The sequence below is a fragment of the Sardina pilchardus genome, chromosome 6 (genome assembly GCF_963854185.1).
Source record: "Sardina pilchardus chromosome 6, fSarPil1.1, whole genome shotgun sequence".
NCBI classification, from domain to species: Eukaryota; Metazoa; Chordata; class Actinopteri; order Clupeiformes; family Clupeidae; genus Sardina; species Sardina pilchardus.
In genome coordinates, this window is record NC_084999.1 from 13,625,078 (window position 1) to 13,649,066 (window position 23,989).

The window sequence follows — 23,989 nt, forward strand, 5'->3', positions numbered from 1 at the left end:
ACAATACTAGATTAAGTATCACTGTTCAAACCAGCATGTAGAATCCACATGCCTGGAGCTGCCTGCCTACACTGTAGATGAATGCATAATAACAGCTTCAGGCAGTTGCACTACGCAAGGGCTTAGAGAAAGGTGATGCCAACTCTGTTATTGTTTCATATACAGTTCCTGTAATGAACATGACTATAGTTCAAGTTAAGGATAATTTAAAGATATTACTTTAGAGTAAGATATTATTTGTTCTTAGATGGGCAAAATGATTGGCAAAGTTTATGACTACAAAAACATCAACATCAAATAGATATCACATGACCTCTACTATTTTTGTTACCAAAAGGTTATTTTCAATTGTTTGTTGCGGCCATTATGCTTGCTGATGGTAGCCGCAAACATTTTTGCCATTTCAGTTCTCATCATGATGTCTTATCTCCTTGGCAAAGGCACACACCAAACGCCTGCCATCGTTACTTCCTGCTAGCGAAAGTGCTCATTGTCACTGTAATTCAACAGAGCCATAAAGAAAGGCCAAACACACCATCCATGAAGCTTGGGAGGGACACAAATTGCACCTGACAGCTAATGGGCGAAAAGACTAAAGAATCAAGCGCAGACGAGTGCATAAATCAGAGGCTGCCGTCGCCAGGACGCTGTCGGAGGGAAGGGAGCGCGGCGGGTGGATGCGCTCGACTACGGACGTGATTTACGAGGAGTCACCGGGAGAGAGGCGATCAGAGCGCCGGAGTCCGAATAAGGTCAGGAGAGGAGAGGAGAGGAGAGGAGAGGAGAGGAGAGGAGAGGAGAGGGGCGAGAGGAGCTGGAGCTCTAAACAAAGGCAATAAGGAGCTGTCAGCTCCCACACACTCCACACCAGAGGCAAATGACCAGCCCGGTCGACAGCAGGACAGAGAAGGGACCGCAGCGCATCCATAAAAGCCATAGAATTCCATAGCTACAGTATATGACCTGCTCACAGTGATGTTTATAGGACTCCAGATCTATGTGACCTGCTCATAGTGACGGCCATTGGACCTCAAGGCTGACTATAGCTGGACCTTTGGACAGAGCACAGGGCAGCAGGCATGCTATACTATACATGTTCTATTCCACCTTTCTCATAGCACAAGACGCCGCCCCCCACCTTTGGCCTCTGTCTCAACCAGCAGCACTGAAGCCTACGCATGTCCTTGCTCTCAGTGCAACCACACGCATTAAAAACATGTACACTGTACAGTACATCCCATCACACACATAGACATGGTAAGCAGACACATGACTGAGGTAGATAAATCTTTCAGTAAATAATACCAATATAAGTAAATAAATAAATATTGATTTAGCTTAAGATTATAACAATTATATTTAGCTTTAGATTAAGTTTTGCCTGTATTTAAGATGGAATCAGAATAGATTTTTTTTTTCGTTCAATACATTTGGTTGCATGCTTATCTACTAAACAGGATATAATAGCAGCTTTATGCTTACAACATACCGGTACTGGGTTTACACACTGATTGAAGTCCAGCAGATGTGGGTTTGACCTATTTCACTGAGACGTGCTGTTGCCCTCTATCCACTCCCTGCCATTCTGACTGGATTTGGAGGAAGTGGAGGTAACCGCCCACACCTGGCCTGTCTGTCTGGATTAAACCTCCGCACAGCAGTCTGGGAGCAGCAGAGCGTTCTCTGTGCTTCTGTGCCTCTCTCTCTCTCCCACGCTACGCTTCTCTCCATCTCGGGTACCTACCTGCCCATCCCCTGATAGGCTGCAAATGTATTGCATGAGGAAAGCACAACAACAACATCTGCTACACATTTTGATCAAAAAAATGACTCTCGCCCCCTTCTATGATGCTCTGGATACAGATGCAGGGTTGCAGTCACATGACGGCTCTTGTTTAATCGGAGACTCACTGTCCAGTCTTGTGGATACTGATGATGTCTTGGAAATATGCATTTTCACTGTGACAAAAACGCCCCAAATACTGGGCTGATGGCCGTGCCAATGGTCATTGAGAATCACAGGACCTTTCATATCAGGACAATAAACACACATCACATCTTCACATCTTAACACAAGTACTGACACCTTTAGAACACACCTCTGCTCCTCACATCTCCACTCCCCACACCTCCTCTCCTCACACCTCCTCTCCTCTCCTCTCGTCTGCCCTCCTCTGAGGTGCAGCTGTCTCAGGTCACGTGACCGTTGCTAATGGACTGAGCGCACTCCAGTGAGAGAGCTGTCGGCTTCATCAGGGCCAGGCTCTTTAACATGCAGACGAGCCGCTGCTCAGGGTTGCCTTCAATCACTTCAGCACATCACAGCACATAGCAAGCCCTGCCAGCATAGTGGCCTCCTGCTGCCTGCTGCTCAGACAGAGAAATGCACAGACAGACACACAGACAGATATACGCACTCACAAAGACTGATGCACTCACAGGCAGACACATAATAGACACTCAAATACTCGCATACTCACATTCACACAGATAAAAACACACAAGCATTCACATGCACACATACATACCTAGGTGGTCTACAGAGGAAGATACACCCACAGACATACATAAAACCCAAATACCCCACACATAAAACCTAAAACCCATCCTGTATAAATATAGTCAGATATAAACAAACACACCAAAACAGATGCACACAGACACACACATCTGCACGCTGGAGAGGTGACAGCATGCACTTCATCACAGATCATCACCGCTTGCCTGTCCAACACACTACACCAGATGCCCTGAGTTTAACACGCGGTCTGCAATTTGAGAGATGACCCTTGCTTCTGCCTCACTCGTTGAGTAGTAAGAGTGACAGCTCGAGTGCAGAGTGCCCGGCGGTTCACCCACTGACATACAGCTTCACCTCATACAGACCTCAGATCAGCCAGTCTGAAATCCTGCATCACTCAAGGTCCACCATTTTGAGTCATGCTACTGTCGCCCGTCTCTCACCCCCATATAAATCATTCATTGCTAACACACTGTGTGCCTGCACCAACACGACTTTCCACAACTCATCTTGCAGTGAGTGGACACTCAGGTGGGGGTGCAGTGAGCGTAAGCAAAGCTGACATTCCCGACTGCGTCCCCTGAGAGGCCCTGAGGGAGTGGACGGAATTGGAAGGCTTCAGTTGGTGCCCAAACCTGAATGCACTGAACTGCAAAAACTCCCTGCTCCCGTTGGACCCCAATGGATAATTAACCTCCATTTAATGATTTACACACAGAACACCAGGAGAATAATGAACAGGGACGCCCGTACGGCAGGTTCTAATTCTGTGGCCTTGTTGAAGCCAGAGCACTGCAGCATTCAGGTCTACCCAGAGAGACGATGCCTGGGGAACCGCTCTGATTTTGGACGGGGCCCTCGACTGGCCAGGGTCCAGCAGCGGCCAGCGGATCAGAGGCGGATTTGATTCACTTACCTTTTGGCTCACCAAACCCACCAGGCAGACACAGGGCAAGACAGGACAAAGAAAACAGAATCAGCTGCCTGTAACAACACCTTGATGAGCCTCTTCAGATCAATAAGCCATTAAAAGCTGGGGGCGAAAAGCGCTGGCCTGTCTGAGTGACTCTGAGCTTTTGTCGAAGGGCAGCAGTACGGCGTGCTCCTGGAGGCGCCCCGGGTGTTTCCTCACATTTCCTCTTCCTCCTCAGGTAGCCAGAGCGCTTCCTCATCTCTCATTTTCTCTTGTCTCAGACCCCTGCAGCACGTCCTCATCACACGCCTTCTTCCTCCAGGGCGGCCATTTTGATGAGGTCTCCCTCAGAATTGAAATGCCGCAGGTGCTTTTGGCTCCCCAAAGGGTCAATTTTTTACAAGGTGAAAGACAATACGACCGCGACAGCAGCGCACACAATTCTCTGCCCTACCTGAAGTCTTTTCTTGGCTTATTTACTTCTCTGGCCTTCAGCGCTGATTTCTGACATCCCATTAATCTGTTGATACCCAGGGATCCTCGGCTTTGACCCACCATCTCCTGCACATGTCAGCGGTGGCATTTCCCCCCACATAAAGCCAAACTCACACACCCATATTCATGCTGACATTTCAATGCAGGATTTTGTCGAAAGGACAAATCAGGGAGTGTTATCAGAATCTGGGGACGCATTGTGACTAGAGTGGCACAGATTCACTCGCACAATACCCACCGGGAGACGACTCATGACAATGTGCGCTGCTGTTCCCTAGGAAACCGCCGTTTTCATTTCCATCGCTCGCTCGCACGGCCGGGCTTTCCCACCGCCGCAGCAGAACAGCATACAGGAGAAGGCAGAGATAAGAGACACGCTCACACTCACGCACACACCCTCACTCTCACGCACACACACCCTTACAAACACACACACACACACACCCTCACACTCCCTCACACTTATGCACACACGCCCTCACACTCACGCACACACACCCTCACACTCATACACACACACACACACTGCCTCACACTCACACACCATCACACTGTCATCATCAATCGTTCGTTCCCCCCCCCCCCGCACCGCACATCGCCAGAGTCATTTACTGTAGCTTAAGTGGAGAGCAAGTTGTGCGCGTATTCTGGTAATTGGGCCAAAAACACGCCCGCGTGCATCCCAAGCTACTCCGGGCGAGGGAGTGGAGCGAAGTGCTGGAATCAAGCGGCTTTTGATTTGGCATTTATCAGCCTGCGTGCATCTGTGTTGGCCTGCTCCGCACTCATCTCCCACCTGAATTATTAGCCGTTTGATCCGACTCCGGCAGGCGCCGAGCCATGGCAGATTCATGTTGTATTCATGCCACACACCACACACACACACACACACACACACACACACACACACACACACACACACACACACACGCACACAGAGGCTCTGTACCATAGGGCGAATTCAGCTAGAGGTATAAACATGACACTCTGCTCAAGTCGCCATTTATGCTGCAAACTGCAGAGAAAATCCACCTGCGAAGACTGAGCTTAGGGAGGAAACATCAACACCAGGCCATTAGGGAAAGGTCACACTGGTCATCAATAATGAATCTCCACACATCTAGTCAGACACTACACCACAAGAAACACCTTACACCAGACAACTATGCTTTCAGCTGAAAAGAAACTAAATTACAACATTGTTTCAACGAGTATGTGGTGACACAGCACTAACGTGTACCTTGTCAAGAGAGACAAAACAACTAAATCACAGCATGGAGGCTGGAATCCTCCCTGAATATGGGAGGGAATATTAAAGAGGCTTGTGGATTTAAAAACAGTAGCATTTTAATTCTGACCTTTTCTGAGAGAAAGGACAGAGTCAAGGGCCTTTCCTCAAACATATCCCTTCTTGGCTTGTGGAGGCAAATAGTGCTTGGATGAAGGTCAAGTTTGATTGAGAGTGAAGTTTATTCATTCGGACGGGCAGTAAGGTCCACTTCACACACAGAGACACAAAGCAGAACTCCTGTGAGGCTTACAGCAAATAAAAATGGTACAAAAAGAATCCACTGCTGATGACACATTTCCTGGATAGAACATGAAAAGACCTTTTTGATCCGAGATGGGGTGTTTATATACGCTACACATGAAGTCAAGGCAACAGAGTAAGTCAGCTTCAGATGACACCTTCCACCAAAGCACAGACTAGGATAGACCCAAACATAACACAACACACACTTCATTTCATCTACAATTACGCTCTCAACAACAAAGCAGCACTCCTCTGATCAGCTCTTCACAGATGCAAGCTTCTATGTGTATGTGTGTGTGTGTGTGTGTGTGTGTGTGTGTGTGTGTGTGTGTGTGTGTGTGTGTGTGTGTGTGTGTGTGTGTGTGTGTGTCCAGTAACAAGTAATCCTGCATCATGGTCCATCCTAAGCACAAGGGTCAGGTTGGGAGCGCCACTCTAGAATGATAATGGCAGGCTTTGTGAAGGTGAGTCAATAGCATGGCCCCAGAACTCCTCTGCAAACACTGATGGTGCTATTACAGCAACACACCTCGTAGCTCTCTCACAGAGAAACAAGAGAGAGAGAGAGAGAGAGAGAGAGAGAGAGAGAGAGAGAGGCAGCACAGGCCATTTGCTCAGCCCCCTTAGGTGCAATGCAAACACCAGCAGGTCAGCTCTTAGTAACTATGGCAGCACATGTGATGCGTGAGAATCCCAGCTCAAGTAAAGCAGAGCCAGTCGACCATCACAGTATGTGTGTGTGTGTGTGTGTGTGTGTGTGTGCGTGTGTGTGTGTGTGTGTGTGTGTGTGTGTGTGTGTGTATGTGTGTGTGTGTGTGTGTGTGTGTAAAAGAGGCTGGTTCTTAAAAGCCACTGCAACTCCAATAGGAGTGGGTAGACTTCATAACACAGTAGTCCAGCGTTAGCTGACGGACTGTAATGGCACATCTCTGTGGTCAGAGTGACAATTGGGCTTTTTACTTTGATATTACTTATGGTTAGTACACAGACAAAGTAGCAGAGAGTGCACACACATCCAACTGGTACAGGTGCAAGGTAAAAACAATATCGAAAAATTGAAGAAGTACCCGTACACTGTTGCTGCTGCTCCCGAAGTGATTTAATGACACAACGTGTCAAGAACACAAGAAGACTATTAAAGAGGAACAATGCAGGATTGGCGATTTCATCTCTGGTTTCGGTTTCGTTTTTCGTTTTCGCTCGTTTTATGCTTGCATATTTCTCTGAAGAGCTTCCCCGACAGCTTTAGCGTGTATATTTATACATATATAGGCTATATGTAAATATATAAATTGCAAGCGTGGTTCTTCTTGTTCCTTACGTGTCTCTGACTTCCAGATGTAAACAGCAGACGATCGTTCATCAGAAAGTTGCAAGGTTGTAATAGCGGATAGGGACACTAGGGGTGGGAGGAAATGTGACTGTTTTCGATAAAACTGGTCAGTCAAGCAAAACAACGATTTCTAAGCGATTTTATGACTATGAAAAAGTTGCATAGGGTCTCTTTAATACTTGGTCGAAACGTTTTGTCATTAAATCACTTCGGGAGCAGCAGCAAGAGTGTGCGGGCACTTCTTCAATTGTAGTACACAGACAAGTCATCCGTTATCAGCTCTTTGCAGGTGCTGCACACGGTTTAGCTTACTGCTAATTAGCTTGTCAAACTGTTCCTAATGGCAGGTGACAACAGTGCCTGAGCCACTCTGTAACACTCGGTGTCATTTGATGATGTCTGGCAGACTTGGAGGAGTTCTAACCAGGTTGCATTTTTGAGTTGGTGCTGTGAGTGAGACGGACTGACTGACAGGCATTTTCCATCTGCCTGGCCATATGGCGTCTGTTCATTACTGTGACACTCTGTCAAGGGCTCAGAAGCAGAGTCGCGCATTGCTGATATTTTTGTTCCTATCCTGTCCCTGGTATTCCATCACTGCTTACAGTACTCGCTCTATTACGCTGTCTTTTTCCTGTGTCTCTTACAGTCTCTTTTTTCCTTGAGTTCTCAGTACCCCCCCCCCCCCCCCCTCAATTCAATTCAACTCAATTATTACATACATTGAACACACAGGTATAATTCTTGAGCCAAAACAGACATTAATATAGGCAGCCTACAGTATGAACTATTGTTACTGGGAATTACTAATGTCACTTTTAAACAGAGGATAGTGGAGGTGTGTGTGTGTGTGGGGAGAGATATACTGTATCAGTGTGTTTGTGTGTGTGTGTGTGTGTGTGTGTGTGTGTGTGTGTGTGTGTGTGTGTGTGTGTGTGTGTGTGTATATCTGTGTGTATATCTGTGTGTATGTGTTTCTGTGTGAGGATATGCACAATTCAAGTTATTCAATGTAAGTCATTCACTGTCCCTCAGTTGATGACAGGCAAGGATGTACTGGGCAGCTATAATACAGCTGGATTTGTCTTCACCCAAAAGAGAAGGTAATCTGCTTTGGATTGGTAGAGTCATAAAATCAGGACAGATTTCACGGATTGCCTGAAATGTTTTGCATTCTGTTAAGAAATGGGAGTTAAATTTCAACAACATCGTCATTGCACTGCATTGCACAAAAGCATTCCTCTTTGGACAGCCATGTTTTCTTGTGTCTACCAGTTTCTATATCTAAGCGGTGTTCGCTGAGTCTGTATTTCGTCAAAATGTTTCTCAAATTGGTTTCTTTCATTTTAGTCAGGTAATTTGCAAGTGTATACTTTCTGTTTAAGTCCAAATAGCACTGCATTTTGCTTTGTGATTTGTTTTTTGATTGCCAATATCGATAATAATTATATTTTAAATCTGAAGAAATCTGCTTTGGAGTATGCTATTGTAATTTGGACCTGGTCTTGTGGCTGTGGCTGTGGACCAGGTTGGTAGGAGAGGTCTTGTCTTTGCTCTCTCTCTCTCTCTCTCTCTCTGTATGTCTCTCGAATCAAGCCAAGTCAAATGATGCTTTATTAGCATGAATGAATGAAGTCTCCTGCCAAAGCTCCAGGTTTGAGACTATATTGAGTACACCTACTATTACTACGCATATTTTGTTAAGATGCAGTCTTATCCTTCCCCTCTCCACCTCTCCCGCCCCCACTTCCCCCTCCTCTCTTTCCGCTCGCTACTTGACAGTCTCTCTCTCTCCTTATCGGTCTCTCTCCAGCCCTCAGCACCCATGATAGCACTGATAATTAGGCACAGGGACGAGAGGAGAGGAGAGGGAGGAGAGGGAGGAGAGAGGAGAGGAGAGGAGAGGATGATTGGAGAGTGGGCAGGAGCCAAGAGAGAGCCAGCACTTGACAGCAGGCCCAGGGATAATGAAGAGATTTTTTTGGAGGAGGAGGAGGAGGAGGAGGAAGGAGGAAGGCAGTGTCTGCAAGAGAAGGAGTGTGTTGAGGGGGGGTGGAGGGGAAGGGCGGGGGGGGGGGGGGTATTTTCAGATGACGGACTGCAGCTAGGTCTCGGTGCGACGCGCGCTCCTCGGATATGAACCAATTACTGGCCTCCGCTCCCCCACAGCGGAGAGGAGTGAGTTCCCCGGCCGGCCCACTTCAGGCTAATTTAATAGCCGGGGGAGCTCAGAGCCAAGGCTGCGCCGCTCAGGCCAAGCAGCGCGGGGCGCGGTGGCAGCCATGCTAACCAGAGCTGACAGTTTCTCATTTCACCAATTTGGTTAGAACAAAGTGGAGGTGTCTGCTTTACGGAGAGGCAATCCGAGAAGGCTCTATATTACACACACCCAAGGCACACCTGGGATTGAGCTCTTTCAAAGGAACCAAAAAATGAAGCCTTGTCTTATAAAAACGCTATAAAAACCAAGAAAAATATTTTAGGATATGCTTGGTCTAATTTCGAAACTGGGACACCACTTTGAAGCGCCAGTAAATCAAATTGAGCTCTTTCGGAAATCAGCCGTGGCACCTTTCAGACATCAGTGAAGAGGGTGTTTGGTTCTATTTTGGTAGCACTTCCCATATGAAATGAGGCCTGATTAGAAGGCCAGGCCTTCCCATGGCAGCACCGGTCTCTGCGGACTGGTGTCGTGAGAAGCCTGGGGTGTGGTCAGGCTCCTGTGTTACACCGTCCAGTTTGCCAGACAGCGTCCAGTTTGTCTCTCATGGACTCCTTCTCCTTCTCTCACGTTTCCTTCTGCCATTCTCTCTCTCTCATCAATCTTTTCTCGATCGTTCTTTGTCCATCCATCTTCATCTCCTATCTTCCTGTCTTCTCTTTCTCTCAAAAAAAGGGCTTGATAGGAGGTTGATATGTCTTTATTGGATATTCCCATTCATTATGAGGATTTAGATAATCTTATGTAGTATGTCCTTGCAGAATGCAGAAATGTAAAAGTTTGAAGTTTGAACACTGGTTCAATAAATGAGTAAGTCTTCACTCTCTGTTTTCCCCTCTCTATCCTACCCTCCCTCTCTCTCTCTCTCTCTCTCTCTCTCTCTCTCTCTCTCTCTCTCTTAAGTTTGTCGTTGTCTTTTTCACACTCAGCATCCCCCCCAGGGACCGGCCCATGGTTCTGAGTGTCCCTCTGAAGTGCTGCTTAGGCCCCCGTCTGACGAGTGGCTCTGGCAGGGATCTTTCTCAGATTAGTGCTGATCCCTCACGCTCGGCGTCTCGGGTCGTGGGAGGAGAGATGACCACCGCGCGCCGCGCGCGTTCCCCAGACTCCACTTGCATCGACGAACACAAACGACAGGCTTCAGCTGGACTGATGTGCAGCTGCCTTTTATCATGCATGCAGACTGGTCTGCTACTGCTGCTTTGATATGCAAGGGCCTTGTGTGTGTGTGTGTGTGTGTGTGTGTGTGTGTGTGTGTGTGTGTGTGTGTGTGTGTGTGTGTGTGTGTGTGTGTGCGTGTGTGTGTGTGTACGTGTGTGTGAAATGTAAACCAGAGACAAACGATCAAACAAGCTCCTCAAATCACACGCATCCCATCATGCCTTGAGTGGAGATAGACTGAGTCTTTCAAATGGGTAAACGCTTTGTTGTTCCACTTCCAATTTAATCAGAGAGACAGTGAGTAGAACACTCATTTGATTTGTTTTGAACTCATTTAACAGAATGACACTCTTTACTATTCCATTCCATTCTGTTGATGCAATTCTGTAGGATGCTGATTCTCTACAGCAGCTCTGTATGCTATTTAATCTCTCCCAGAGTAAAATGGAGCTGGCTCTGGTTGCCCAGTCTGGTGCCAGCGCCGTGCCAGTCCTGACCCAGAGGCTTCGTCCATCTGGGCTGGCACCCCAGCAGGCTCCTCAGAAACCTCTTTAACCTTAGCCTCTGGGCAGTGGAGGACAGAGTCCTAGACTTGCTCTCTATCTTGGCTGTACTTTTGAAGGCATTACAGGCTCAACGTATCATTTTTGAGCCAAAAGAGAGACAGAGAGAGAGAGAGATGGAAAGAGAGGGAGTGAAAGAAAGAGGTAGACCTGAGGTGAAGAGGGCAACAGATAGGGAGTTGAGAGAGGAAGGGAAAGAGAGGGTGAGAGACAGAGGAGAGAGAGGAAAGGGAGGGAAAGAGAGAGAGATAGCTAAAGTGGGAGAAACACCAGAGGTCTCAGAGATAGCACTGACCACAGTGTTCCTACACACACGGCTAAACTAAACACACTAAACCAGATCACTCAACTGAAGAGGAACCACATACAGTACAGTAATCATCACCTACATATAATACCCTAACTACCCAACACTACAATTTAAACAACCCCAGGCAAAAGGCATGGAATGTACAACTCTTGGAAGATCTAAATGGCCTTAAATTACTACAGTTTTGTTTTTTGACATTTTTTAGCTATGCTTCACAAAGCCAAAATGTTCATTTATTACAGAAAAAATGTTTGGAGGCACATCTGTGATTTGTCTTTTTTCTCAAAAATATAACAGCTGAATGAACATCCTCCAAGAGTGGTGATTCAATAATGTTTGCCTGCTGTTGTACAAAGCTGGCATAAAGATTGCTACTTATAATCAAAACATAAAATAATTACTACAGTACCAATTGTGAATATACCGGTACATCTAAACTTTTGTATAGTACTTGTTGAGCTTGTGTATTCTGCTTAATTTTTGCGCTCAGATTTATGAGAATCAAACCCCAATGAACTATTCCTGTGGAGGTAAAGATATTCAATTTGATTCCGTTCCATTCCTTTCAGTTCAATTCCTATGTGAGAGACAGACATTCCACAGCCTGATGGAAAAATCTGCTGGTGGCCTGATTGAGATACGGGTAAGTACTCACAAACTCAAAGTTGCCATCCTGGGGCACTTTCCAGTTGTCGGGGAAGATGATGCCAGTGATGAGGTACGAGTCACGCTTGACCTGGGTGTTCTTCTCCTGGGCCTTGACCTTTGACTCCTGTTTGTCAAAGTAGTCCATGAACGAGGGCCGCAAGGGATGCTGGGAGGTGACGTTTCCTGTGTGTGAGAGAAAACAAATAACCGCTTAAACTTCTCCCCAACCTACTGAATCATTGTGAGTGTTACCATGTCAACTAACCTCTTCACAATTTCAGTGACTAAAGAAATTATTTATATAAGCTTCTCTCTTTCTCTTTCTCTCTCACTCATACACATAGACACACACACACACACACACACACACACACACACACACACACACACACATTTGAGATCATTCTGAAAACTAACAGCAGCTAAAATGAATATACACCACCGCCACTACATTTCCAAATGATTGGGTGGAAATGGCATGGAATCTTGAGCATAAACATGAACATAAATCTCAGGATACTCAAAGCAAGAAAAAGGGAAAAGTTTGCTTGACCTTGACAAAGGAGTTAAGGAGAGTGGTGTGTGTGTGTGTGTGTGTGTGTGTGTGTGTGTAGGCCTGGAGAATTTTATCCCTGGTGGAAGCTGCAGCTCTTCACTCAGACAGTTGACTGAGTCCAGCAGCCCACACACAATCCCACACACTACTGCCCACTTACAGGTACACACACAGCTCCCACCGCCCACAGCCTGTGCGTGTGTGTGTGTGTGTGTGTGTGTGTGTGTGTGTGTGTGTGTGTGTGTCAGAGGGTGGGAGAGCAAGTGAGAGTACATGTATGTAGGTGTATGTGTGAGCACTTAGGAGAAAAGAGATATAGCACGTGTTTATGTGTGCACGTGTGTGTGTGTGTGTGTGTGTGTGTGTGTGTGTGTGTGTATGTGTGTGTGTGTGTGTGTACAGTATACACACGTGTGTGGTAAAGTTAGGTGAGGTGAGGAGAGGGGGTGGGTGAAATATAAGTTTCAGCGTGAACTCCACAAGAGAATATAGACATAAGTGAAAAAAAAATTCAAACTCAGTCTCAAAATGAGTGAAACAAAGAAAACATGTTCTTGAAAAAAGAAGACTCAGGTCAGAAGGAAGCTCACATATTTCATTCAGACTTGTTATGATCCATATGAGTAGGACTGTAGAGACCTTTTCCCCTCATTAGGAGAGACGCAAAGAATTCCAGTTAAACCTAGAAAACATCCTTCATTGTTTACCAATAAATTAAATAAGTAAGATATAACTTAATCTTTTGTTGTTCTTATCTTTGACGTAAAACTTCCCAGTCTACAGACAGCCTACGTAGCTCTTCATGCCAATATTCCCTTTGTGGATTCACCCCGTTATCCGAATCCGCTGCCAATTTAATGGGCCCATGCTAGGCCCCTTCACCAATTTCATGAAAATCCGACAGGTCGTTTTTTTTTTTTTTTTTTAAGTATATTTTTTGGGCTTTTGTGCCTTTAATTTTGACAGGACAGTAGAGAGAGACAGGAAGCGAATGGGTGAGAGAGTCGGGGTGGGATCCGGAAAGGACCACGGGGCGGGAATCGAACCCGGGTCGCCGGCGTGTGGTGCAGGTGCCCCAGCCAGTTGCGCCACGGCTGGGGCCTCGACAGGTCGTTTTTGTGCTATCCTGCTGACAGGCAGACAGGCAAACTAACAAACAAACCACACCGAAAAACATAACCAACTTTGCGGAGATAATTAGAAGAAAAAGAAAAACCTCAGCCATGCCGTATATACAGCAGCCTACACTGAAACAGGTCTGAGCTGGTGTCAGGCCACGTCTGTGCCAGCGCTGGGCTGGAACTGGGCCAGAGGAGCTCCACAATCAATCGTAACCAAGGTAACCACCCTAAAGAGAATTGTGTATTCTCAGAGCTCCGAGGGCCATAAGACGCCCGCCGCCCGGCATCCTTATTGTCTTCCAACCAGTTCATAAGTACACGTTCAGATGGGCCGGGGGACGCTTGTCCAATTTGTCCAATTTCCCACAGTAGTACTCAGCTGGGTCCTAAATACTCTGAGGCTGTCTGGGGCACGATCTGGCTCTGTGGCTCTGTGGCTCATCCAGTAGTCTTACTGGAGCACAAGTCTCAATCAGGGAGCCAATGTATTGGGGGGGGAAGGAATAGGTGAGCCCCAATGGGCTTTTCTGCTTCTGTGTATCACTCCAGTGCATTTCAGAGGGAGCACAGCCACCCTCGTCTTACATCCCCGACACAGAAACGTCAGAATGGATTTCACCGGCCACAGGGGTGTGCTGGACAGACAGTCACCACTCCTTTGGGTCGCCCTTTACGTCTTTAGACTCTAACCCAGACAGACAGCAAGGCAGGCAGGCACACAGACAGACAGACAGACAGACAGAGAGGCTGGCACCTATTGTTCCAGTCACACAAGCTTTCTCCAGGGGCCGAGGGCGATGGCCCATCTAACCGGCTGGCTGTCAGGGCCGCCTTGTCATTACTAAACTGGACACATACACACTCCGACGCACGGACGAGGAAGCCTACATGTTTAGAATGTGAACTAAGATGGCTTCCGTTCCGTTCCAGGATAAATCACGCAATCTCCTTCTCAGTCAGGACATGCTGCGCCTCTCTACATCTCACAGGGAGCCGCTCGCCACTGCCTGAGCTCTCCCAGCAGAAAAAACAAAGCAGCATTTCAAAACCAATCATCCATTCCCACCTGTGTCCCTCCATTTTCTACACCCTCGCTGAAAAAAAAACGACACCTTTCTTCCACAGCCTGTTTCACACTCTCCTCCCTGGGGGTCACATCTTACAGTCTCCCCCCAATGAAACATGGCAGACGCTGGGATGAAAGGGCATCAAGTGGCTCTCAGGCCGCCGCCTGGTTGGCCTGGCATGTTTGATCCGTCTTACAGCACGGCCACTTCATCTCCCTCTCTACTCCGCACACATCCACAACACAGGCAGTTCAAAAGTAACAGAGCTCTTCTTCATTGTCTTTTGAGAGAAAGAGAGAGACAGAGAGAGGTAGAAAGAGAGAGAGAGAGAGAGAGACGTTGGATTTCAACCCATCTGAAGACAGGTAGAAGAGGAAGAAAGAGCCCCCTACAGGTGTGGACAATGGAGGACAGGTCAGAGATAGAGAAGAAGAAAAGGAAGCAAGTGAGATGAGGTACAGAGGAATAGAGAGAAAAACAACAAAAGAAACCTCATTTCGTGTCCCTATAACTATCGCATCTTCAGTGACAGAGCAAAAGCTGTGTGTCTGACGGTCTTGGAGCCAAAACACATTTGACACAGTGTACAAATTTGTGTTCAAATTCTGGTCACACAATGTGCATCTGTGAAAAATAAAGAGTTGCGGCGCCCATCTAGGGTGGTGATGATGACAACCCCATATGCCCATGCTGTGGCGCTGCGCCAGGCTGTAGCTGGATGTGGAGCTGACGCGGTGCCAACTTAGAGGGGGTGCGTGGGGTGTGGGGATGGGGGGGTGGGGGGGTGCTGGGTAATAGTGCCAGCGTTCCTTACAGCCGGAGGCCGCATCTCATCTGGAACGGAAGATGTGGCGCTTTGGCTCTGCCCTCTCTCTGCGGGACCAGAAAATCGTCCATATTTCCCGTGCTTGGCATCGCTTCCAGCTTCATTTCACCGTCTCCCATGCTCACGAGTCAGACCTGTGCACGACTCACCTTAACCACCCCCGTACTAAAGCGCTTTAACCGAGAGAGGGGTCCTCCAAGGGTGAGAGGGTTTCAAATATGTCTCATTTTACATTTCTTTATTTATTCACATTTGCATTTTGTGTTATTTTTACAGTACTGTACCCTCTGAGGCTGCACACAGTAGCACACACAGCCCTTCCCATTTGAATGGCACAGCTGTGATGCACTTGAAACTGGTATCGGCGTGTGTCCTCTCAGTGTCTGTAGACCAAGGGGTAAGAGGAAGATGCACATCTGCAGAGGTTGCTCTGTGTTTGCTGGACTCTGCATCTGTATTTATAAACAGATGTGCTAGAGTGTGCTTTGCTTTCCCTATCAACAACTCACTCTAACAATAGCCCATACAATGCTGTCAGTTACAGATGTGCACATTGGCAGACTTTCAACACGCACACACACACACCTCTGCGATTTTCATCTGCAGGGAAAATCCCCCAAACCTCCGATCCCAATGAAATGAAAAGCCAGGCTTTGAGCATCACCTTTGTGCAGAGATTAACTATGTGACAATCAATGTGAATGTAATTCCTATCTGTATAGGAACAAATCTGTGTGGGACTGTGCTGTATAAGCCTAAGTGACAACGTGAGTGTGCATATACCCTGTTCACAAACCTGTTCATATTATGCATCACTGCCTGAGAGACTCAGAGCAACATTCCTACAGTATGCTGCTGTGAATAGTTTTAGTGCCATATGATAGCAGTCACCCTGGTGGAAACACTGATACGTCTCTTTTAGAAGAAGTGCAATTCTTTTTTATGTATGTTATATGTTATGTCTGGGTTGTCTGAATTGACCCTGTCTGGAAATAAAGGTCATGATGATATCTGTGAATGTACCTATGATGGTCTAAGTACACATGTCTATTGTCTACATACTGTCAGTGCATATATGTATGAAAGCATATTTCTGTCTGTCCATATGATGTTTTGACACAGTGTGAAGCCCACTGAGTCTGAATCCAGTGTGTGAAAGTCGCAGTCGTAAAAACAGAATGTGTGGCAATCGCCTGACCGGCCGGGTCCGAAACCTCAGCGCTACGCTGCACTCCTTTACGGGCCCGGCTGGCCAGTGAAGGCTAAAGCTGAGGACCAATGAGCCACCCCTTCCTCAACCCCAGGTGCACAGTGGAATCAACCAGCATGTGTGCTACAGATGTTCAGGACTGGTCCATTTACCACGTAAAGAGGGGGGGTGAGGGGGCAGTTGTAGGTCAGGGGTAGAGGCTCCAAGACTGGTAATGTGTTTAAGATGTACGAGCTGGAGTGGTAATTCTTCATCATGAACAGTTGCTCATTTTTGTCCTATTCGCTAACGCTGGACATTTTGGGGAGGATTAGGTGAATTGAATCTCTTAGCATTGCTCGAATCCATCCAGGAACAATAGTGAATAATCGGGTTTGACAAAATGATTAGTCTGGTCCTGCCAAATTCAGAACATTGTCTAATTACACACTGTCTAGTCTTAAGCCTCACACACTGCGTACAAAGTTCAGCAGAACTGCACAAAGAGAGAGCTACAGTACGCCACATACCAGCAACACATTTGTGTCTGTGTCAATGTCTGGGAAACAATAACTTGTCAAGATGACTGAAAGCACATGTTCCCATGACTGCACTGGTCACAAGGGAACAAACAACCACAGAAACAGGCAGGTTTGTTTAGGAGAGAACAGATTCAGCCGAACGCATCGGCTTGCGATGGGATCAATGTGCTTGCTGAATAAAATGAAATGTGAAAAGCAGGGAACAGGGAACAGGAGACAAAGCCTTGAAAGTCAGCTCAGGCAATCATTCTGAACACACTATAAGGAGACGCAAGTCAATTAGCACTGATTGCGTTTCAAATATTCCTGTGTTGGCTATGGCATAATCATATTACCGTTTGAGTTACTCTGTCTGTATCCATCACAGAGGGCTATGAGGGGAGAGGATTATAAAGAAGGGTCTCCGTCGTCAGAGTCTGTGTTGAGATTAAAATGGCTAATACAGTAATTAAAGTTAATGCAGCCCTCGCTCAGATGTCGGAGATGCACTGTCTGTGTGCCAAAGCAAAGCACTTGAGCACATCAAAGCTAATCTCAATGGGCACTCCCAAGGGGATGAGGACATACCAAGGTGGGCATGAGGGGAAACAAAACACAACACTGCCACCTAGTGGACCATAAACTAAAACCAGCTAAGTGCCCAGTTTGCTTGATATTTTATTGATATAGAGACATTAACACATTTAAATACAAGGAACAAGTTAAGACTAGAGTGGAGAAGTGTAAAGTGAAAATCTATACCACTGACTGTTTCATTAGTATTTCAATTACCTTACAAACAACCAGCAGTGCAGGCAGACTCTCATTGATGCTCAATGTGAAACATTCAGAACAAACTCATGGGCTATTCAATAAAAATGGATACATGATTTTTTTTATCTTCCAAATTCATCCCTGTTATGTCAAAGAACCTCCTGTGAACCACTGGCAATGATAAGAGACCAACGGCTGTGATCTTGTCCGAACACCGCACTGAGGTGTTTGGCTGCCGTTTTAAACGACAGGAGGGCAACTGGAGTGCCACCTACAGGGCTCAGGTGGGAAAGCACTCTGAGAACAACAGGGTGGACATAAATACAAATCTGCTCATACAGGCTGATTTGTATTTATCTCCCACAGTTGTCTAATACTGAGTTGTCTAATGCTATATAATACAGTATATTACATACATAACAACCATAAAGGCTTCGTATGTTCCAAATGTCACAATGTCATGGTGATTAGATGTGTGTGTGTGTGTGTGTGTGTGTGTGTGTGTCACTTACTCCTTGTGGTGCCATTTTCGCTTTCCCCCTCATCCTCGTCGCTGTTGATCACCATGGTGCCCAGGTTGGACTCCAGCGTGGCGCCCCCGTGCTCCATCGCAGTCTGTGCCCCTTCACTGGCCGTGCCCGTCAACACAGCGGCTGAGGTCCGCGCGGTGCTACTGCTGCTGCTGCTGTCCAGGCCCGTCTTCACCATGGTGTGGGCATCCACTTCCACCTCCTCCTCCTGAGAGGAGCACACACAGAGGAGGGGAGGAGGAGAAGGGAGATGTCATACCTGTCTGCAGGACATACAGTCCTGTGCAAAGGCTTTAGCCATTTATCTTAACGCATTCTCATCTAGCTTCTGAATCAGTGGGCAAATAGGAAATACCATATTCAGATTTTGTACACTGTATGTCACTAATTAATAAATAAAAGTTATTCATATCAATTTATATAATTTACATCAGTTTTCAAAATCACTTGACATCACTGTTTAAAGCAATGTACCTTCAAGGAAATACAAGCCATACTGATGATTTATAGGGATTAAATCTTTGGACTTTCCATATGGGGGGTTTGCTGTGTTATACTTTCTGTGCATATTTACATTTGCCAGGCCAAATATAGATTTTCCTCATATATCAGGAGTTGCAGTATTAACCTCTACTGCTACAAATAACCATAGACGCTGTCACTGTCACACATGCATCAATTAAAGGTGCGCTCAGTGACTGTACGAGATCTCAAGCCCACACATCTTCTTTTTCACATTACGCAATCAGCTGACAGCTGCCCCTTCAGTGAGTTCACTGTACATAAAAGCGGTCTCTGTACAGTAGGTAGGCCAGGATCCAAAAACTACAAACAAATAATGTGGGGGTAGCCTGTCCCCCAAAGCCTGTGTGGAGTTCCTCTGGGAGGGCTGAAGGTACAGTAGGGGTGAGCTGCCTCTCTGGTATGTAAACGTAAACAAATGTGAATACCCAAGCAATCGCTGACAGCACCTTTAAGATCAATAGAATAAAAGCAAATAAATAAGAGAATAATGTGAACATTCCGTGAATAAACGGTGAAAACAGCAATGGCGTGGCCCATACTACATGTTGAACAGCATGTCGTCACACTCCCCTAGAACACCATCTGTGTGTGTGTGTGTAGCCATGTTATTACAGTTACCCTGCCACTGAACATAAAGTGTGACCAAACGGCTTTTGTTCCCAACAGTGAGTGGCAATTGGGTTTTAAAAAACACCCTGAAGTCTGTTTCTCTGTTTCTCCTCTCAGACGCGGTCACGGTGAGAAGTGCCTGCGGTCAGGACAACACACACACACACACACACACACACACACACACACACACACACACACACACACACACACACACACACACACACACACACACACACACACACACACACACACACACACACACACACACACACACACACACAAACACACACATACACACAGAGGGCGGGAGAGTGTGTTTGGAGCAGCCGAGGAGAGGACATGCTCCCTGAGTCGTCGGTCTGTGCAAACATTGCCTCAACGCTTTTCCATGATTCCCTGTCTTTCAGAGACAGCCAAGTGGGAACGCGGGGATGAGGTCTTTCATAACGCTTTTAGTTCATGAAATAATATCCCTCAAATGTTCCCGTCTGTCTGCGTGTGTGTGTGTGTGTGTGTGTGTGTGTGTGTCTGACTGTCTGACCGTACATGCGTCTGTGTGTGCATTTTGTGTCTATGAGTATGTTTGTGTGCATGTGTTTGTCTGGGTCTGTGGTTGGTTGTGAGCTCTCCAGGGAGATGCCTGGACTGCTGCACTCAATGAGTCGCAGCTCTGCCCTGTACATGACATCTTCACACACACACACACACACACACACAGGGACAGAGACAGAGAGAGAGAGAGAGAGAGAGAGAGAGAGAGAGAGAGAGAGAGAGAGAGAGAGAGAGAAGGGGCGGCTGTGTTGTGGCCAGCTCCACACAGACGCTGACTGCTTGCCCATGTGTCCATGACATCAATCTCATGTCTGCCTCGCAAATTATTGTTCAGGAACCCCTTTCTAACCTTCACCACCCTGCCCTTCCACCCTCTCTCTCTCTCTCTCTCCTCTTCCATCCCTCGTTCTCTTTCTCTGAGTTTTGAAGAATGTCTTGTGATCTCTCTCTAACGAGCTCCATTTCTCCTCTGTGCTTCCCTCCACACATTTTCCTAATGATAAGTGTACACTGGAGAGAAAGTGGCTGCTGATTGATTAGCGGCCTTTTTGGTGTCTTTTCCCTCTCTCTCTCTCTCTCTCTCTCTCTCTCTCGCACACACACACACACATACAGTACACACACACACACACAAGACCACACACACACACACACACACACTGGCTTTAATGTGGCAAGCCACTGTGCCAAAGCCCACGCCCGGCATGCCTAGCGCACTCAGACACTGGCGTCACCCCCCAACGTTAAGCGCCAGTGGAGATGGGTGATGGATGGATGGATGGATGGATGGATGGATGGTAGTTGGGCGCATTAGTGCAAATGTCTGCCCCTGAGCAGGGGCCACCGCCTAATCAAGATGTCCTCTGAAAGAGAGCGGGCAATCCATCTCGGACTGGGCACGAAACGTGTCTGCCATGCCAGGAGGAGAAAGAGGGGCGTATGTGTGTGACTGTGTGTGTGTGACTGTGTGTGTGTGTGAGAGAGAGAGTACTGTAAGTGTGTGAGAGACACTTTAGGGGAAAAGTATTTGAAAAGCTTGGATAAGACTTCAAACGCGGCTAGATGGAGGCGAAACATGGGAAAGAGTGAGATAAAAAATGTGAAGGAATGAGAAAAAGGGCAAGAGAGATGGAGTGAAAGAGAGATATAGACAGACGAGGGGAAGGCAAGGCCCAGGAGAGAGTGCTGCTGGTGCTAACGCTGCTGCTGCTGCTGGTGCTGCTGGCTCAGATGATACAGAGGACATGGACGAGTGACAACCAGACGACAGCCATCGTGCCAACACACACAGCGGACGTGACAGAGGAGACATGCGGCTGATTGTTGACATTTCACAAATGAACCCCTCCAGTGTGATCAGTGTGTGTGTCTGTGTGTGTGTGTGTGTGTGTGTGTGTGTGTGTGTGCGTGTGTATGCACAGGGCAGGTCTATGCTGCCATGGCAACATACTGTATATATGAGATATCAGTGTCTAAATGGGGCTTTGCGTTGGATCACAGGTGGACTAGACTCCCCAGCCCTGGCGGGGGGGTTCTGTGGCGTGGCGTGACCTTGAGGGGGTGCTAAATGGCCGCTGTCATCCATGGCCACCCGCCCCGTCCCCCCCACCAGACGTGGCCCAGTTAAATCCCCTCATCCTCCACGTGAGGGAAAGAGAAACAGGAGGAGGAGATGCGGCTCATCGACCCCAACAGCAGCAGCAACCACCCGGTCTGGAGGTCTGGGGGGTGGGGGGTTGGGTGTGTGTGTGTGTGGGGGGGGGGGGGGGGTATGTGTGGAGAGAGAGATTAAAGAAAAGAGGAATAAAGTGAGAGTAAAAAGAGAGGGAAAGGTGCAAGAGCCTGAAATAGAGAGAGAAGCTGAGACAGAAAGAGACAACTGTTGCGACAGAGGCACTGTCAAAAAAGACGGAGAGAGAGATAGAGAGAGAGAAATAGAGAGAAAGAAAGAGAGGCACTGATACAGGCCGCTGAGAGACTGACAGAGAAAATTGTGAAAGAGCGGGAGGGGGTGGAGGGGAGGAAGTGACAGTAAGAGGAGTGTGCCCAGCGAAACACTCCCAGCTGCACACAGTTATGCCGGGAAACAGAACATGCTCATGTTCCCTCCACCATCCACCACCACACACCACACAGCCTCCCACAGCCTCCCACAGCACTAATTCACTGCAGCTAGTTAGTCACCCCCACACTACTACTATCACTTACGGTTCACTTCCTCCTCTCTTCCAGGGAAGGGCGGGCGCACATGAAAGACGGCGGGGACTGCGACGCAAGAGCTAACAGACGTGACGTAAACCCTCCTGGCCTCCGCCGGAACGTGAGTAATGCCTCAAACATGCCCCGAGTCTGTCCAGCGTTCGGGAGGCACTGGGTTGGTGCAGAGTCTATACCGGTCAATCCGGCATTATAACTCCCACAGTGTTTCCTCACGCTGAACCACAGGGAGAGACAGCGCGGAAGGGGTTGTGTGTGTGTGTGTGTGTGTGTGTGTGTGTGTGTGTGTGGGGGAGTGTGTGTCAGAGGGGGTGCGGAGGTTGGAGCGGGGTCAGTTTCAGCCTGTTACACGCTTACTGGGAGGCGAAGTCCTGCGAGGGGAAACTGCCTCAGAGCCTCGCAGCTCCAGCACACAGGCATAGGTGGAGGAGGCAGCAGTTAGGGTTTCTCCACACAAACAATCTACTGTTCTGTGCAATCTAGCGATGGCCCTGCTGGGATACGAATTCAATTAGGCCCAGCAACACTGCCCTGTGATTATGCTTTCAGGTTCCCCCACAACCCCCCCCTCCCCTTTTCCCCTTCCAGAGGTTAAAAAAGGAAACATTTCATGCTAGAACAGTCCAAACTACTTCCACGCATCCTCCTCACCGATCCTATCGCATTAGGACGCCTGGGCAGCGATTCGAACTGGCAAAAGAGGAAACCAGCTCCATATTGTCCCTAATTGGCCATTTCCAGAGGATGCTTTGGTTTGCGAAAGCCACTTCCAGGGTAGCCACCCCTCCCCCCTTCAGTAACTCCATCTCCCCCCGAATCCCCCAAACATTCGGGCTTTTTCTTCCCTCCCATCGCCTGAAACGAGCTGCCGCTCCATATGCACCTTGAGCAGGCCGGGGACTTGATTGGCCTGTCCCCACTGGCATGCACTGATTGCAGGAGACACAGTGGCCAAACTACAGCACAAGGTGGCGGAGGAGGGGGTGGGGGGGGTGCTGTGCTTTACATTGCTTAGGTGAAACCCAACAGGCTGCTGTATGGCCAAGACATCAGAGCTTTGCTAACCTAAAGCACGTCAGGCCTGCTCTCCATGTATGGGGCCCACAGCAGGGCTCTGGTACCCCTTACATACGAGCCTGTTGATTATCCGTCACCTCCACAATGTCACTGGCCACTGACCCGTTTCCGTCTCGCACGCAGATTACAAGACAAGTGATGGCAGCCAATGACGCACATTAGTGCAGCGTTCTCGTATCGTTCCCCCTCCCTGATTAATCGGCTGTTTAATTAGGAGGTGAGAAATTGCGACGCTCGTCCCAGACAGGGCACTATTTCCGCCGCAGAATGCTGGATAATCGCCGTGTCTGTCTTAAGTGTCGACTACCATAGAATTAGGCAAAGGGTCAGTCACACTATCAAAGTTATTATAAAGCGACCTTGAGTTGGAGAAAGGCGCTCTATAAATAGAACTTATTATTTTTAATTGTTTAAAGGAGCCATGTGTGGATGGAACACACACTGACGGGAGTGGCAGAAACTACATACAAGTCCATACAGTGTAAAGGAATATTAATACTAAAGAACTGTTTCTTGGGTTGTTTGAATAAGGGTAGCTGATGGCCTCTGGCCCAGGGAAGGGGGGAGAGACTGGGGGGGTTTGTCTCAGTCTGGCCCTGTCACAGCCACTGGTGCAGGGAGTCAGACAGGAGACTGGGGTTCATAAAGCCAAGCCCTGGAGCACTGCTGGAATCATATTAACCTGGTCTCTGAATACAAACACACACACACACACACACACAC

General features: G+C 47.7%; 1 protein-coding gene across 1 annotated transcript in view; it reads right to left on the reverse strand.

The window, feature by feature from the left end:
- LOC134082662 (serine/threonine-protein kinase 3-like) overlaps window positions 1–23,989 on the reverse strand; it is an 87,735-nt gene that overhangs the window by 17,721 nt on the left and 46,025 nt on the right. Inside the window, exons 9-10 of the mRNA XM_062538537.1 lie at window positions 18,266–18,491; window positions 11,707–11,882 (exon numbers count right to left, since the gene is read on the reverse strand). Coding sequence (XP_062394521.1) covers window positions 11,707–11,882; window positions 18,266–18,491 — 402 coding nt within the window. The remainder of the gene's footprint in view (window positions 1–11,706; window positions 11,883–18,265; window positions 18,492–23,989) is intronic.